At 47.1% G+C, this 17145-nt stretch overlaps 1 protein-coding gene across 2 annotated transcripts; it reads left to right on the top strand.

Moving 5' to 3' along the window:
- Nucleotides 1-5428: 5428 nt before the first annotated feature.
- On the top strand, nucleotides 5429-16882 carry FAM25A (family with sequence similarity 25 member A). Of its 2 annotated transcripts, XM_027129666.1 has the most exons (5): nucleotides 5429-5598; nucleotides 6790-7077; nucleotides 15698-15760; nucleotides 16543-16589; nucleotides 16691-16784. In XM_027129666.1, the coding sequence occupies exons 1-5, from the start codon at nucleotides 5562-5564 to the stop codon at nucleotides 16706-16708; spliced, it is 453 nt and encodes a 150-aa protein (XP_026985467.1). In that variant the 5' UTR covers nucleotides 5429-5561; the 3' UTR covers nucleotides 16709-16784. The 2 variants fall into 2 exon arrangements, with proteins under 2 accessions (XP_026985467.1, XP_026985466.1); XM_027129665.1 differs by lacking the exon at nucleotides 16543-16589 and having other exon boundaries at nucleotides 5547-5598; nucleotides 16691-16882.
- Nucleotides 16883-17145: the final 263 nt, after the last annotated feature.

Genomic DNA, 17145 nt, shown 5'->3' with positions numbered 1-17145 from the left:
ACATTTTTCTGGAATGCATCCTTCCCCTGCCTGACTCAGGAGAAATTCCAATTGGCCCAACAATCCCTCTTCATCCTGTTCTCCTTGTGGGTGTCGGCCTTAGGGATGGATGTGTGAGCCAGCTCAGGCCAAGGACAGGAGGAGTCAGGTCTAGGGCCAGGAGCCTTCTAGGAAAGGTTTTTCATCCTCAAAAAGAAAAGAAAAGAAAACCAAGGAAGAAACATTTTCTCCTATTCCACTGAACATTTTTGTGTCTAGAAATGATTTTTAGAACTCTGACAGCTACTTCTAACCACAGGAGGAACAAGCCTAAGGAAAAGCCAACTTGCTGATTAGGGCAGAGCAGAAATATAGAAAGAACCTGGATCCCAAGTTACTTTATTCAGTCCCTAACTTAACCAGGCCTGCAGCTGCCAGGAGCTAGGTGAGAGGATCAATTTCCTCATTGTTTGAGCCGCTGTGAATTAGGTTTTCTGTTGCAAACAAAAGCTTAAATCCTGATGTTACCTCCAAGCTAATGTCCTGTATTTGCCGGTCTCACCCACCTCCCCAGCCTCCTCCCCCAGCACGCCCTCCCTCTCTGCCTCAGCCAGGTTAACCCTTGTTCATTTCCCTTAACATTGTGCTTCTGCTCATCTCAGTCTTTGCATGTGCCCTTTTTTTCTACCCGGAATGCTGTCCATGCTCCGTCATTAACCACCCTTGTCCAAGTTGCTCCTGCTCTTTCATCCTTCAGATCTCAGCTTCCCTGATCCTCCCCCAACATACACAGAATGGGTCTGGCCTCTGCCGATACGTTCTCACACCCCCTGTACTTCTTTCCCACGGTTATATACTAATGAGCTGCTCTCCTGTGTGCTTCACTGTGATGGTTGTCCACGGGTTGCAGCCAAGTCCCTTCCACTGATTAGTGCACACCCAGAGCCTAGAGTGGGGCTCCGGCAACATCTGCCATGTGAATGCAGGGATGACGGTCCTTTGGTTCTCCTACCAGATAACAGAGTTGGCACATTGTCAGGTTCACCAGGGTGCAACCTCCTACAATGCAGCCCCTTCCACAAACCCTACCGCCATGCAGCTGATCTCCCATGCACCGTGCAAATGCCTGTTTCTGTGTGCCTCTATTCCCCCAACACTGAGCCCTGGGGCGCAGGGCCAGGTTGGACTTGTCTTTGGTCCTATGTCTGGGACAAGGTGGGCATGGTGCTGGGGAGCCATGGGAGCTTATAGGAGCCCAGGCCTGTCTCCGTGAGGTTCATGAAGCTAGCTGAGCCCAGATGGGCTGAGGAGAAGGCAGCTGTGGCCACTGCACCTGTTGGGTCTTGGTCAAATCTCCAAAGATTAATTCTTCCATTAGCAGTTCCTCAGATAGTTCCTAATTCTCCAAATCCCAGTTCCCCAACTAACCAAAGTCACTAACATCACATTTTGGTTCCACTGGACTTCTCAGCTCTGATTCCCATCAAATTACAGATGAGAAGGGGCAGAGTCTTCTGCTTTCCACCTTCTCTCCTTTTCTCCTATTTTTTTTTGTTGTTGTTGTTCGTTGTCTCATTCCTACTTTGAGAAAACACATAGCATTTGCATCCCATTCCTCCACACGTTCACCTTTGTTCTGTCTTCGATCTGCAACTGAAGATATTAGAAGCGCTCTGCCATTCCTTCTGCTGAAATGTTTTCTGTTATCTCTTGGTGGTTTGGAGTTAGCCCTCTAAAAGTTGCCTCAAGAATGAAATCTTTTCAGATGAATTGAGAAGACGTCTGGGATCTGAGCTGAGAACTGTTACAGCTGGGCCCCTTGGGTTATTGCGTTGTGACCATGAGGGTTCACAGTGTCCTATTTTTGTGTATGGCATTTTGTATTTTTTTAAAAAAAGGCTAAAAAGTTAAAATAAAAATTTTTTTAAAAAAGAAGGGCTCATGTGAACCACATTCTGAGTTCTTAAACGTGCGGTAATGTTGGTCTGTAGCCTTTATACTGTATCCTCAACTGGGTTTGAAATTTACTTCTCACACTTTTTTCCATGGGCATCATCTAGGTGTGGCTGCCCCACTTTCTGCCACAGAAGGTTGAGCGGTCCCTAGAAGTCTGATTTCTAACTCACTGGAATTTCTAATAAGTGACTTGATCTTTCTGGCTGGCTGGCTTTCTTTATCTTTTTCATCTTTTTTATTGAAATATAGTTGATTTACAGTGTTGTGTCAGTTTTGTATATGATTCAATTACATATACAAAAGTGATTCAATTACATATACATATTTTTTCAGATTCTTTTCCATTATAGGTTATTGCAAGATATTGAATATAGTTCCTTGTGCTATACACTAGGTCCTTGTTGTTTATCTATTTTATATATAGTAGTGTGTATTAATCCCAAACTCCTAATTTATCCCTCTCACCCCTTTATCTTTAAGGTACAATAATTTTTTTAGGGTTCGTCTCGGTGATGGTTGTTCTGGTTCAGTTTTCCCTAGTATGCTGTTTGCTTTTTCCATATTGATTCTAGATTTCTTTTATTTCAGGAACATTTCTTAATTGTATTTTTAAATATTTGCTCTGTTCTGTTGCTTGGCTTTCTTCTTTGGGAATTCCAGTTGTGGGCACAAAGTTTTCTACCTTACACATCTGCCATTGTCTCCCAAACACTGTGTATGTCTTTAATACGACTCCTTCTTTTTTCTTTGCTTTTTTTCATTTCTGTTCCCATAGGTACCTACTGTGGCTCCTTCTAGTTTAGTCTTCATTTCTGCAATGGTTTGTTTTACCTTTTTTCTTCTGTTTTATTCCAGAGTTATGTAAGTTCCTATTCTGCCTGCTCCTGTCGTCTGCCATCTCATCCCTGAATTCTGGTATTTCTGTTTTACAGTCTTCCTTCATAACTACTAATGCTTTATTAAGTGTCTTATTTTCTTTCTAAAATTCATGTTGGAGTTTAATTCATGTTAGGTAATAATTTTCATGTGCCTTCTTTGAGGCACACTTTTTTGTGGGATTTCTTTGTATGTGATGTCGTTTTGGTATTCTTTTTCATATTTAAAAAATAGTATGTTTTTACTGTTAGGTAGAAAAAAGTGAAGTCAAAACTGCATATCTCTGGTATGCTAGCATTCCTGTAAAGAAAGAAGGAGGATGCAAGAAAATATGCAGGGCACATGTCTCTGCATATTTGTGGGAAGGAAATGCAGGAGGATAAACCAGAATCAGAGAGACCAGTTACCTACACGGGACAGGTGGGAAGGCAGTGGAAAGAAGGAGGGAATGGCAACAGGGTAGCAGAGATGAGGAGAGAGTGACACTTAACTTCAGAAAAGTTAAATTTGATGTGTGAGTTGGTGATGGGCTTTTAAAAATTCTTCTTCCTGTGTTCTTGTTGCCCCATAGAGTTTCAGGAAGGAGAAATGGGCTGAATTAAGAATTAAGCTATAGCCACGTTGCTTCCAGACTTAGAAGTCTGGCAGGTTGAGCTGGTGTTCTCTGTTTACCGAGAATCCACATCCTGCCCTCGCCCTGGTAACCTGCCTCTTGAACCGCATCACCCGGGCTCCCTCACCCTCAGGACTCGGTTGCGTTCAGCCAGTGGGGGATATTGATAGGAGATGGAGAAGAAGAGGAGAGGAATTTATTCCTCCTGCTTCCTTCTTGCTGGGTGTGGTTGGGCAGTGGCCCTCTTCCTCTGCTGACAGCTGCAGCTCCTGTCTGCTGACCCTCTCCTACAGCTGCAGCTCTCTTCGGGGTCTACAGCCCCTCCAGGCCCAGGGAGGAAACAACTCCCACTGCTCCTGGTCGCTGGGGGCCTCGCCATCCCTCTTTGGTTCCCTTAAGTCTGTCCACACCTTTGTGAACTGTCCCTTTCCTCAGGTATCCCTTTGATGTGCCCTCTGATTTTTTCCAGAACCCTGACTGACACCCATGGACGTATGAGTGCTGATATGCTGGGGAAGTCTTCCTTTGGTGACTGACAAACCGAGTCTCCAGGAGTCTAGTCTCCCTGTGGCTGGGAGGGGTCTGTATGTGCAAGGTATGTGGGCTGTATATACTGGGAGCTCAAGTCCATGAAGCAGAAGTAGGAGAAAGCATAGGCAGGATGACAGTCATAAAACTCTTGACATTCATGGCATTTGCAGTTCAAATCACAGGAGAAAAAAAACCATCATGCCTCAGACATAAGACAGCCCTAAGTATTTACTCACAGGTTTTATTTTCAGAATTATTAACTGCTCAGTTGGCAAATTGCTGTTTGAAAAATTGACTGTCCTGACTTGACGATGTGGTCAGCTGGTCCTTTGCCAGCCTGGGCTGTTGAGCAGATTCTACTTGGAGAATTAGTTGACTCTTGTCATGCCTTGATTCTCCCCGCCCCAAGTGCAGGACTTGACCTTCTGACTCAGGACAGGCTGACATGGGTGCCTGTGTTCAAGGCCTGCTCTGTTGGGGCCCAGCACGTACCAGGCTTCTTCCAAGATGGGATGGTTCCCACCTGAGTCATCTCAACCTCACCCAGGCAGGTAACACTGCTCACTGCAGGAGTCACCCAACCCCTCAGACCAGAATCCCGGTTAGGAGGGTCTTGGGCTGTCCTAGTTTCTTTGGATGGGAGCCACAGATGGGCTGGGCTGAGCTGAGAGGACAGGGAGCTGGTCAGAGCTAGAGTGGGAAGGCCTGTGGGACTAGATGTGGGCCAGAGCACCAAGGTCCGGGGCCCAAGTCCAGTCTTGGGCCGCTTGGCCTCTCCAGCTCTCTTGCCTTCCCCCTGTTGGGCATTTGGGACCTGTGCCTGAACCCAGCCTTGCCAGGAGATCTGGGGCCATGGTGTGTTGTCACTGGAGTCTGGGTGCTCACACTGGGGCCAGGCATTAAGGAGGAGAGGGTCCCATGTGCAGGGGGGATGGGGTGAAGGCAACAGCAGTCTGACAGGGAGGGAAAAGTGCAGCCGGAGTCCTGCTGAGTGGCCGAGCCGTGACCAGGGCCTGTCGAGGAGCTGGTGAGCTCCTGAGGAGAGGGGGATGGTGGGGAGGGGTCGTGGGCTCTGGAAGCTATCCTAGACCTGGTGGGTGACACTGCCATCCTGACGGGGAGTCCGGCGCAAAGGACCCCTCTGGGGGTGGGGGACACACACACGTCAGAGGAAACAGGGAAGGGGCTCTGATGGGCCTAGGGAGCATCTCTGTGGGTCTCTCAGACCAGTTCCCACCAGCCATGTCCCAGGAGTGCCCCCACCCTTGGCAGCATTGTCCTGATAGTGTGAGCAGAGCTCTCTGGTGTTTGGCTGTGGCAAGGGGAGGCCAGAGTCATCTGGACCTGCTTAAGCTCCAGGGCCCTCACTGTCATGGCCCCTCCTGAGTCCACAGGGTAGTGCATATATATTTATAAAACTTGCAAGAGAGAAGTAGTGTATTTTTTCTTACAGGGACTCTCCAGATTGTTTAAGACTTGATCTACTCCTGCCAGTGGCACGTGTGGGGCTGTGACCTTGTGACCCAGAGTTCCTGCTGCGCACAGCATCCCCTGCCCACCCCAGGCGGGCCGGCCACTGCCCAGGGCCTCCCGGTACCACTCAGGAATGTGGGAGGGCCTCAGCTCCATAAAGCCTGTGTCAGGTAAACACTAATTAGATGCCACCACACCCTCCTGGACCCCTCTGAGGGATGAGGGAGCCTACATGGGGGGAGCAGCCTCAAACTCCTGCCCCAGGCCTGGACTTTTTGAGTAGGGCCTTGGGAGAGCCTTTCCTCCATGACTCCTGGCCAGTGGCGGCGGGTCCCATCTCCAGGCCCTCTCACTCCGAGGCAGGCTCATACCCCTGCCACTCTTTGCTCCACCCACTGGTTGGTCAGGGCTCACTGCCAAGCAGCCCCTCCCTAGCACATCAGTGACGAGGGGGTGGGAACAGAAGTTTACCAAGAGTTTGCGCGCATAGTTCCAGCAACTGTCAGTGACAAGGCAAGGCAGGCATGGATGCCCCCATTTTACAGATGAGGAAACTGAGGCTCAGGCTGGGCTAGTGACTAAGGGAAGCAGCATGTAGTATGTGACCTGAGGCATCTCTCTCCATCCTGAGTAACTAGGGAGGCAGCCTGGCTCCCTAAGCATGTGTGTGGTGCATCAGGGGCTAGTAGAGCTGCTTTCTGGGAACTCTTGCTACGGCCAGAAGCACCTCCCCAGATGGTAGTGGGGTCCTCCATCTACTCCCCTAGAACCGCCTGGGTGGGCACTGCTGACTTCATCGGGCTCCCCTGAGAGGCCAGGCCCCAAGGCGCAGGGCGGGCTGGGTTCCGTCACATGCTGGCTGTCTCAGTGCTGGGTCACTCGGGTGCTCCCATGAGTGAGAACCAGGTGACTGCAAGCCAGGGATGACTAGGCTTCTGGTCAATATTGTGTCCTCCTCTGCCTTGGGCCAGGCATGGCCCTGACTCCTCCCGCCCCCTAGCCTGTCCAGGGGAGGCTGCAAAGCCACTCTCCAGAACTGAGGTCCTTGGGAATGGGGAGGGCAGCGGCCCCCATTACACTTGTATTCCTGGCCTGAGGGGCCGCCCAGGTCCCCAGGCCCACAAAACCCTAAACCCTTGATTAGGTCACTCTGGAGACTGTGGGCAGCGGGCTGGAAGGCCTAGCCCTTGTCTAGGTACCATGCCTAGGATACGGGGAGCCGAGGGGGCTGGCAGGGCTGCAGTCCCCAAGTGCCTCTCACCCCACAGGGCGCTCGGGCCTCTTGCCTTGGGGCAGGGGCATGTCCCAGAGCTGATCTCTCTGTCCAGCCTCACCCTGCTCCCTGTCCCTGCCCCTCACAGGGTCCCAGGAGATGGGGTGTATGGGTCTCATGCTGCCGGAGAGGCACTGCCCCAGCCACAACGCTGGGGTGGCTCCACCCAGCCTCTTCCTCCTGCCATCTGTGCTGACTCACCACCAGGGCCAGGGCTTGTGCCCCAGAGCCCAGCCAGGCATCTATAAAAGCAGACTGGTTCAGGCCCCAGCATCCTGCTTGATCACCACCTGTCGCCTCACAATGTTGGGAGGCCTGGGGAAGCTTGCCGCCGAGGGTCTGGCCCACCGCACCGAGAAGGCCACCGAGGAAGCTGGTAAGGACCCCGAGGCTTCTTTCCACCTGCACCGTTCCTGCCACTGGGGGATCGGGACAGACTTGACTGGGCCTGTGCTGATCCCAGCAGGACTGGGGCAGGCCTTGACCCCATGGGGAGCTGATCAGCCGCATAGGGACAGGATGGAGGTGGGGGGCTATGGAAGCTGAGGAAGGGACCTCGGGGAGGAGACATGAGGGGTCCACTGCCCCAAGCAACCCTCCCAGTCAGACCTGCTCTGTCCCCTGGGCTTGATACATTCCTGGGGTCTGTGGCTGAGGCCCGGAGGGGGCAGCTCAGAGGAGGCCCCTGGTGGCAAGAGGGGAGCCAGGGTGCTGGGTGAGCAGCTGGTGGCTTAAATCCGTCACTCTGGAAAGCAGGGAGGGGCCCTTCAGTATTAAAACAAACTATTCCGAGTATCCTATACAAAAAAAGGAAGACAGAGTTTAATTTTTACCATAACTTTATCTTATTTTATTTTATTCTACATCTTTATTGGAGTATAATTGCTTTACAATGGTGTGTTAGTTTCTGCTTCATAACAAAGTGAATCAGTTATACATATACATATGTTCCCATATCTCTTCCCTCTTGCGTCTCCCTCCCTCCCACCCTCCCTATCCCACCCCTCTAGGTGGTCACAAAGCACTGAGCTGATCTCCCTGTGCTATGTGGCTGCTTCCCACTAGCTATCTACCTTACGTTTGTTAGTGTATATATGTCCGTGCCTCTCTCTCGCTTTGTCACAGCTTACCCTTCACCCTCCCCATATCCTCAAGTCCGTTCTCTAGTAGGTCTGTGTCTTTATTCCTGTCTTACCCCTAGGTTCTTCATGACATTTTTTTCCCTTAAATTCCATATATATGTATTAGCATATGGTATTTGTCTTTCTCTTTCCGACTTGCTTCACTCTGTATGACAGACTCCAAGGTCTATCCACCTCATTACAAATAGCTCAATTTCGTTTCTTTTTATGGCTGAGTAATATTCCATTGTATATATGTGCCACATCTTCTTTATCCATTCATCCGATGATGGACACTTAGGTTGTTTCTATCTCCGGGCTATTGTAAATAGAGCTGCAATGAACATTTTGGTACATGACCCTTTTTGAATTATGGTTTTCTCAGGGTATATGCCCAGTAGTGGGATTGCTGGGTCATATGGTAGTTTTATTTGTAGTTCTTTAAGGAACCTCCATACTGTTCTCCACAGTGGCTGTACCAATTCACATTCCCACTAGCAGTGCAAGAGTGTTCCATTTTCTCCATACCCTCCCCAGCATTTATTGTTTCTAGATTTTTTGATGATGGCCATTCTGACTGGTGTGAGATGATATCTCATTGTAGTTTTGATTTGCATTTCTCTAATGATTAATGATGTTGAGCATTCTTTCATGTGTTTGTTGGCAGTCTGTATATGTTCTTTGGAGAAATGTCTATTTAGGCTTTCTGCCCATTTTTGGATTGGGTTGTTTGTTTTTTGAGCTGCATGAGCTGCTTGTAAAGTTTGGAGATTAATCCTTTGTCAGTTGCTTCATTTGCAAATATTTTCTCCCATTCTGAGGGTTCTCTTTTGGACTTGTTTATGGTTTCCTTTGCTGTGCAAAAGCTTTGAAGTTTCATTAGGTACCATTTGTTTATTTTTGTTTTTATTTCCATTTCTCTAGGAGGTGGGTCAGAAAGGATCTTGCTGTGATTTATGTCATAGAGTGTTCTGCCTATGTTTTCCTCTAAGAGTTTGATAGTTTCTGGCCTTACATTTAGGTCTTTAATCCGTTTTGAGCTTATTTTTGTGTATGGTGTTAGGGAGTGATCTAATCTCATACTTTTATGAGATTTTTTTTTTCCTCCACTGTACATTCCTGCCTCCTTTATCAAAGATAAGGTGACCATATGTGCGTAGGTTTATCTCTGGGCTTTCTATCCTGTACCATACTGTCTTGATTACTGTAGCTTTGTAGTATAGTCTGAAGTCAGGGAGCCTGATTCCTCCAGCTCCGTTTTTTGTTCTCAAGATTACTTTGGCTATTCGGGGTCTTTTGTGTTTCCCTACAAACTGTGAAATTTTTTGTTTTAGTTCTGTGAAAAATGCCAGTGGTAGTTTGATAGGGATTGCATTGAATCTGTAGATTGCTTTGGGTAGTAGAGTCATTTTCACAATGTTGATTTTTCCAATCCAAGAACATGGTGTATCCCTCCATCTATTTGTATCATCTTTAATTTCTTTCATCAGTGTCTTATAATTTTCTGCATACAGGTCTTTTGTCTCCATAGGTAGGTTTATTCCTAGATATTTTATTCTTTTTGTTGCAATGGTAAATGGGAGTGTTTTCTTGATTTCACTTTCAGATTCTTCATCATTAGTGTATAGGAATGCCAGAGATTTCTGTGCATTAATTTTGTATCCTGCTACTTTACCAAGTTCATTGATTAGCTCTAGTAGTTTTCTGGTAGCATCTTTAGGATTCTCTATATATAGTATGTCATCTGCAAACAGTGACAGCTTTACTTCTTCTTTTCCAATTTGGATTCCTTTTATTTCCTTTTCTTCTCTGATTGCTGTGGCTAAAACTTCCAAAACTATGTCGAATAAGAGTGGTGAGAGTGGGCAACCTTGTCTTGTTCCTGATCTTAGAGGAAATGCTTTCAGTTTTTCACCATGGAGGACGATATTGGCTGTGGGTTTGTCATATATGGCCTTTATTATGTTGAGGAAAGTTCCCTCTATGCCTGCTTTCTGCAGGGTTTTTATCATAACTGGGTGTTGAATTTTGTCGAAAGCTTTCTCTGCATCTATTGAGATGATCATATGGTTTTTCCCCTTCAATTTGTTAATGTGGTGTATTACGTTGATAGATTTGCGTATATTGAAGAATCCTTGCATTCCTGGAATAAACCCCACTTGATCATGGTGTATGATCCTTTTAATGTGCTGTTGGATTCTGTTTGCTAGTATTTTGTTGAGGATTTTTGCATCTATGTTTGTCAGTGATATTGGCCTGTAGTTTTCATTCTTTGTGACATCCTTGTCTGGTTTTGGATCAGGGTGATGGTGGCCTCTTAGAATGAGTTTGGGAGTGTTCCTCCCTGTGCTATATTTTGGAAGACTTTGAGAAGGATAGGTGTTAGCTCTTCTCTAAATGTTTGATAGAATTTGCCTGTGAAGCCATCTGGTCCTGGGCTTTCGTTTGTTGGAAGATTTTTAATCACAGTTTCAATTTCAGTGCTTGTGATTGGTCTGTTCATATTTTCTATTTCTTCCTGATTCAGTCTTGGCAGGTTGTGCATTTCTGAGAATTTGTCCATTTCTTCCAGGCTGTCCATTTAATTGGCATAGAGTTGCTTGTAGTAATCTCTCATGATCCTTTGTATTTCTGCAGTGTCAGTTACTTCTCCTTTTTCACTTTTAATTCTGTTGATTTGAGTCTTCTCCCTTTATTTCATGATGAGTCTGGCTAATGGTTTATCAATTTTGTTTATCTTCTCAAAGAACCAGCTTTTAGTTTTATTAATCTTTGCTATCGTTTCCTTCATTCCTTTTTCATTTATTTCTGATTTGATCTTTATGATTTCTTTCCTTCTGCTAACTTTGGGGTTTTTTTGTTCTTCTTTCTCTAATTGCTTGAGGTGCAAGGTTAGGTTGTTTATTCGAGATGTTTCCTGTTTCTTAAGGTAGGATTGTATTGCTATAAACTTCCCTCTTAGCACTGCTTTTGCTGCATCCCATAGGTTTTGGGTCGTCGTGTCTCCATTGTCATTTGTTTCTAGGTATTTTTTGATTTCCTCTTTGATTTCTTCAGTGATCACTTCGTTATTAAGTAGTATATTGTTTAGCCTCCATGTGTTGGTATTTTTTATAGATCTTTTCCTGTAATTGATATCTAGTCTCATAGCGTTGTGGTCGGAAAAAATATTTGATACAATTTCAATTTTTTTTCATTTACCAAGACTTGATTTGTGACCCAAGATATGATCTATCCTGGAGAATGTTCCATGAGCACTTGAGAAAAATGTGTATTCTGTTGTTTTTGGATGGAATGTCCTATAAATATCAATTAAGGCCATCTTGTTTAATGTATCATTTAAAGCTTGTGTTTCTTTATTTTCATTTTGGATGATCTGTCCATTGGTGAAAGTGGGGTGTTAAAGTCCCCTACTATGAATGTGTTACTGTCGATTTCCCCTTTTATGGCTGTTAGTATTTGCCTTATGTATTGAGGTGCTCCTATGTTGGGTGCATAAATATTTACAATTGTTATATCTTCTTCTTGGATCGATCCCTTGATCATTATGTAGTGTCCTTCTTTGTCTCTTGTAATAGTCTTTATTTTAAAGTCTATTTTGTCTGATATGAGAATTGTTACTCCAGCTTTCTTTTGGTTACCATTTGCATGGAATATTTTTTTCCATCCCCTTACTTTCAGTCTGTATGTGTCTCTAGGTCTGAAGTGGGTCTCTTGTAGACAGCATATATATGGGTCTTGTTTTTGTATCCATTCAGCCAGTCTGTGTCTTTTGGTGGGAGCATTTAATCCATTTACATTTAAGGTAATTATCGATATGTATGTTCCTATTCCCATTTTCTTAATTGTTTTCGGTTTGTTATTGTAGGTCTTCTCCTTCTCTTGTGTTTCTTGCCTAGAGAAGATCCTTCAGCATTTGTTGTAAAGCTGGTTTGGTGGTGCTGAACTCTCTCAGCTTTTGCTTGTCAGTAAAGCTTTTAATTTCTCCATCAAATCTGAATGAGATCCTTGCTGGGTAGAGTAATCTTGGTTGCAGGTTTTTCTCCTTCATCACTTTAAATATGTCCTGCCAGTCCCTTCTGGCTTGCAGAGTTTCTGCTGAAAGATCAGCTGTTAACCTTATGGGGATTCCCTTGTGTGTTATTTGTTGTTTTTCCCTTGCTGCTTTTAATATGTTTTCTTTGTATTTAATTTTTGACAGTTTGATTACTATGTGTGTTGGCATGTTTCTCCTTGGATTTATCCTGTATGGGACTCTCTGTGCTTCCTGGACTGGATTAACTATTTCCTTTCCCATATTAGGGAAGTTTTCAACTATAATCTCTTCAAATATTTTCTCAGTCCCTTTCTTTTTCTCTTCTTCTTCTGGAACCCCTATAATTCGAATGTTGGTGCGTTTAATTTTGTCCCAGATGTCTCTGAGACTGTCCTCAGTTCTTTTCATTCTTTTTTCTTTATTCTGCTCTGCAGTAGTTATTTCCACTATTTTATCTTCCAGGTCACTTATCTGTTCTTCTGCCTTAGTTATTCTGCTATTGATCCCATCCAGAGTATTTTTAATTTCATTTATTGTGTTGTTCATCATTGCTTGTTTCCTCTTTGTTCTTCTAGGTCCTTGTTAAATGTTTCTTGCATTTTGTCTATTCTATTTCCAAGATTTTGGATCATCTTTACTTTCATTATTCTCCATTCTTTTTCAGGTAGACTGCCTATTTCCTCTTCATTTGTTAGGTCTGGTGGGTTTTTATCTTGCTCCTTCATCTGCTGTGTGTTTTTCTGTCTTCTCATTTTGCTTATCTTACTGTGTTTGGGGTCTCCTTTTTGCAGGCTGCAGGTTCGTAGTTCCCGTTGTTTTTGGTGTCTGTACCCAGTGGCTAAAGTTGGTTCAGTGGGTTGTGTAGGCTTCCTGGTGGAGGGGACTAGTGCCTGTGTTCTGGTGGATGAGGTTGGATCTTGTCTTTCTGATGGGCGGGTCCACGTCTGGTGGTGTGTTTTGGGGTGTCTGTGGACTTATTATGATTTTAGGCAGCCTCTCTGCTGATGGGTGGGGTTGTGTTCCTGTCTTGCTAGTTGTTTGGCATAGGGTGTCCAGCACTGTAGCTTGCTGGTCGTTGAGTGAAGCTGGGTGCTGGTGTTGAGATGGAGATGTCTGGGAGATTTTCGCCATTTGGTATTATGTGGAGCTGGGAGGTCTCTTGTGGACCAGTGTCCTGAAGTTGGCTCTCCTACCTCAGAGGCACAGCACTGACTCCTGGCTGCAGCACCAAGAGCCTTTCATCCACATGGCTCAGAATAAAAGGGAGAAAAAGTAGGAAGGAAGGAAGGAAGGGAGGGAGGGAGGGAAAGAAAGAAAGGAAGGAAGGAAGAAAAGAAAACAAAAGAAAGTAATATAAAATAAAGTTATTAAAATAAAAAATAATTATTAAGAAAAAAAAAAAGGACGCATGGAACCCTAGGACAAATGGTGAAAGCAAAGCTATACAGACAGAATCTCACACAGAAGCATACACATACACACTCACAAAAAGAGGAAAAGGGGAAAAAATCATAAATCTTGCTCTCAAAGTCCACCTCCTCAATTTGGGATGATTCGTTGTCTGTTCATGTATTCCACAGATGCAGGGTACATCAAGTTGATTGTGGAGATTTAATTCGCTGCTCCTGAGGCTGTTGGGAGAGATTTCCCTTTCTCTTTGTTCGCACAGCTCCCGGGGCTCAGCTTTGGATTTGGCCCTGCCTCTGCGTGTAGGTCGCCGGAGGGCGTCTGTTCTTCGCTCAGACAGGACGGGGTTAAAGGAGCCGCTGATTTGGGGGTTCTGGCTCACTCAGGCCGGGGGGAGGGAGGGGTGCGGATGCGGGGCGAGTCTGCGGCGGCAGAGGCCAACGGGAGATTGCACCAGCCTGAGGCACACCGTGCGCTCTCCCGGGGAAGTTGTCTCTGGATCCCGGGACCCTGGCAGTGGCGGGCTGCACAGTCTCCCCGGAAGGGAGGTGTGGATAGTGACCTGTGCTGGCACACAGGCTTCTTGGTGGCGGCAGCAGCAGCCTTGGCATCATGCCCCTCTCTGGGGTCCGCGCTGTTAGCCGCGGCTCGCGCCTGTCTCTGGAGCTCCTTTAAGCAACGCTCTTAATCCCGTCTCCTCGCGCACCAGGAAACAAAGAGGGAAGAAAAAGTCTCTTGACTCTTAGGCAGTTCCAGACTTTTCCCGGACTCCCTCCCTGCTAGCTGTGGCGCACTAACCCCCTGCAGGCTGTGTTCAGACCGAAGCCCGAGCCTCAGCTCCCAGCCCCGCCCGCCCCGGCGGGTGAGCAGACAAGCCTCTCGGGCTGGTGAGTGCCGGTCGGCACCGATCCTCTGTGCGGGAATCTCTCCGCCTTGTCCTCCGCACCCCTGTTGCTGCGCTGTCTTCCGTGGCCCTGAATCTTACCCCCGCCGCCCGCCCGCGAAGGGGCTTCCTAGTGTGTGGAAACTTTTCCTCCTTCACAGTTCCCGCCCACTGGTGCAGGTCGAGTCCCTATTCTTTTGTCTGTGTTTATTCTTTTTTCTTTTGCCCTACCCAGGTACGTGGGGAGTTTCTTGCCTTTTGGGAGGTCTGAGGTCTTCTGCCAGCGTTCAGTAGGTGTTCTGTAGGAGTTGTTCCACGTGTAGATGTGTTTCTGGTGTTCTGTGGGGAGGAAGGTGATCTCCGCGTCTTACTCTTCCGCCATCTTCCCGATTCCCCCTACCATAACTTTAAAGCTTCAAAGATTTCTTGCTTAAGAAACCACCGAGTCTGATTCTGTTCAAAGTCAGCCCCCAGGGTTTACACAAAGGACATTTTCAGTTTCTTCAAAGTCCCCAGGGGCTTCCCTGGTGGAACAGTGGTTAAGAATCCGCCTGCCAGTGCAGGGGACAAGGGTTCGAGCCCTGGTCCGGGAAGGTCCCACATGCCGGGGAACAACTAAGCCCGTGTGTCACAGCTACTGAGCCTGTGCTCTGGAGCCTGCGAGCTACAACTCCTGAAGCCCGCGTGCCTAGTGTCCGTGCTCTGCAACAAGAGAAGCCACCGCAACGAAGACCCAATGCAGCCAAAAAAACCCCACAAAAAACCCAGATATCCTTTTTTGTACGTCAGCCGCTGGATGCAGGGAGGCTGATCCAGGCCCCACCTGTTGGACGTTTTGTGAAAAACAGCTTGTGCCGGAGTTTGCTGTTCTCTTTCTAAAGGGCTGCAAACCTGTCTGTGTTTCATTTGAACTTTGCAGCTGCTGTTGAGCACCCCCTTGCTTTTCACCAGCTCTCTGAGTGCTGTGTCACTCCCAGTCTGCACACGAGGGACCCCAGTGGTGGAGGTGATTCTAGGAGGTAGAAGCTGAGCCAGGTTTTCTGACCGTGGCGTCTTCCAGGGCTGGCCCGTTACCAGCCTGGGAGGGCAGAGAGCTTCGTGGTGCTGGAGGAGTTGCTCTGGGGAGCTTGGTACTGCCGGAGGGAGCTTTGACATTCAGCCTCCCACTGCAGCGCAGCCTCCGTCCGGCCACAGGCAGGACCGCAGCTCGCCTGAGAGGCCTGGTGACCTGGGAAACACGCCCGGCCTTGGCTCCAGGTCCCCAGCCAGCAGCAGGGCCTGCTCGTTGGCATTCCAGGCCTCGCAGGCCAAGGGGCATGGAGAGCCCTGCGCCTTTACCTAGCTTACTCAGCTTATCTCCTGCCAGTCGGGCCCCTCTCCGGTCTCTGAAGGAAGCCAGCTGGGGGTCCTTCTTGGGAGCAGCTTGTCCTGTCCTGGCGGGGGCAGCATCCCCGAGCCCCTTCCAGGGTATCCAGGGTTGTCTGGGCCCTGCTGTGAGGACAGGCAGCTTACACTGTGCTCTCACTCTGGGCTTGTCTCATTGTTTCAGTTGACTTCGTGGAGGGAGTGGTGAAGGAGGTGGTGAAGCCTGCCAAGGAGGCTGGAGAGAATGGTACGGCCAGGGTCGGGGTGGGGAAGGAGGGAAGCTGGGTGCTGGCAGCAGCCTGATCCTTGCCTAACCAGATCACACCTTGACCCCAGTGTGGCATCCTTTCAGTTGGTGTATAATTATCTGTGCTCATTTGAGGTCACAGGCCGTACTTTGCTAAAGCAAGTTCCATCTAGATAGTCGTCTCTGTGGAATGTTAAGAGGATGACATCACAAAAGACCAGGCGCAGGCGTGCTGGAACAAAACATCTGAGACATAAAATCATATATTTACATGAATGCATATTTACATAAATGTTTATATGTTTGTGCTGTGAGTATCACGATGTAAAAAAGCACGTGTATATCTCACTCCTTACAACAAAATAGATTCCGGATGGATTAGGACTTAAATACAAATACATGAAATTATTAAATTGTGAGAAGAGAACATAGATTTTGGCATAATCTCAGAGGAGGGAGGGTCTTTTTAACGATGACAGAAAATCCAACAGCTATAAAGGAAATACTAGGTAAATTGGACAATATAAAACTTCAAAATTTTCCATTGTGGAAAAAAGAACTGTAAGCCAAACCAAAAGAAAAACCACAAACTGGGCAAAAATATTTGTGGTAGAAATTATAGCCCAATATTAAAAATGACCAAAAGATACAAACAGGCAGTTCACAGAGCAATGAAGCATGAGTAGGCAGTACACCCACAAGCAGATGCTCTGTCTCACTAATAGTTGGAGAAATGCAAGCTGTTTGGAGAAATAAAAGCAAATTTGAATGCATTCCTCCAGGAGCTGTGCGGCCCTCTGCCCCACAGACTCCTCCAGGGCATGACCCGGTAAGACTGCCACATCCCACAGGCCACTCCAGGTGACTCCAACCCAGCGAGTGACTTGAATTGTTCACTTTGCTCACCTGGATATCATTTCTTCCTGACAGCCGTTGCCGGAGCTTTAAAGAAGACCCACGAGACAAGGGACAAAGTGGTAAAGGAAGTCACTGAGGCGGTGACCAACACAGTCACAAATGCTGTCACGCACGCAGCGGAAGGCCTGGGCAAACTGGGACAGTGAGCGTGCCTGCCACCAGCAGGCTCTTCCTGAATCGCAATAAACAGCTGTGAAATGTGTACACTGAGCCCTGGGTTTGTTCCTGTTTGGGTGGAAACATTGTGTTATGTCCTGAGTGTCTCACCACTCTGCAGGGACAAGAGGCCAGCACCTTGGCACCCACTGGGGGTCAGATAGATCCCTGTGATAAGTCAGATGTGCTGCTCTCACGTTATGACTTCTTATGTCAGCAAGGAGCTCTTGAGAACTGTTAGTGTCTGTGCTACATTTCTTAAAAGCCTATTTTTGCAGCAGCTATACATAGCTTTCAGACACCTCAGTGCT

This window comes from Aethalodelphis obliquidens, unplaced genomic scaffold (assembly GCF_003676395.1).
Source record: "Aethalodelphis obliquidens isolate GAN/ISIS:26980383/991018 unplaced genomic scaffold, ASM367639v1 scaffold37, whole genome shotgun sequence".
Classification (NCBI taxonomy): domain Eukaryota; kingdom Metazoa; phylum Chordata; class Mammalia; order Artiodactyla; family Delphinidae; genus Aethalodelphis; species Aethalodelphis obliquidens.
Note: the sequence above shows the minus strand (reverse complement) of the source record. Positions and strands in the feature narration are given on the sequence as shown.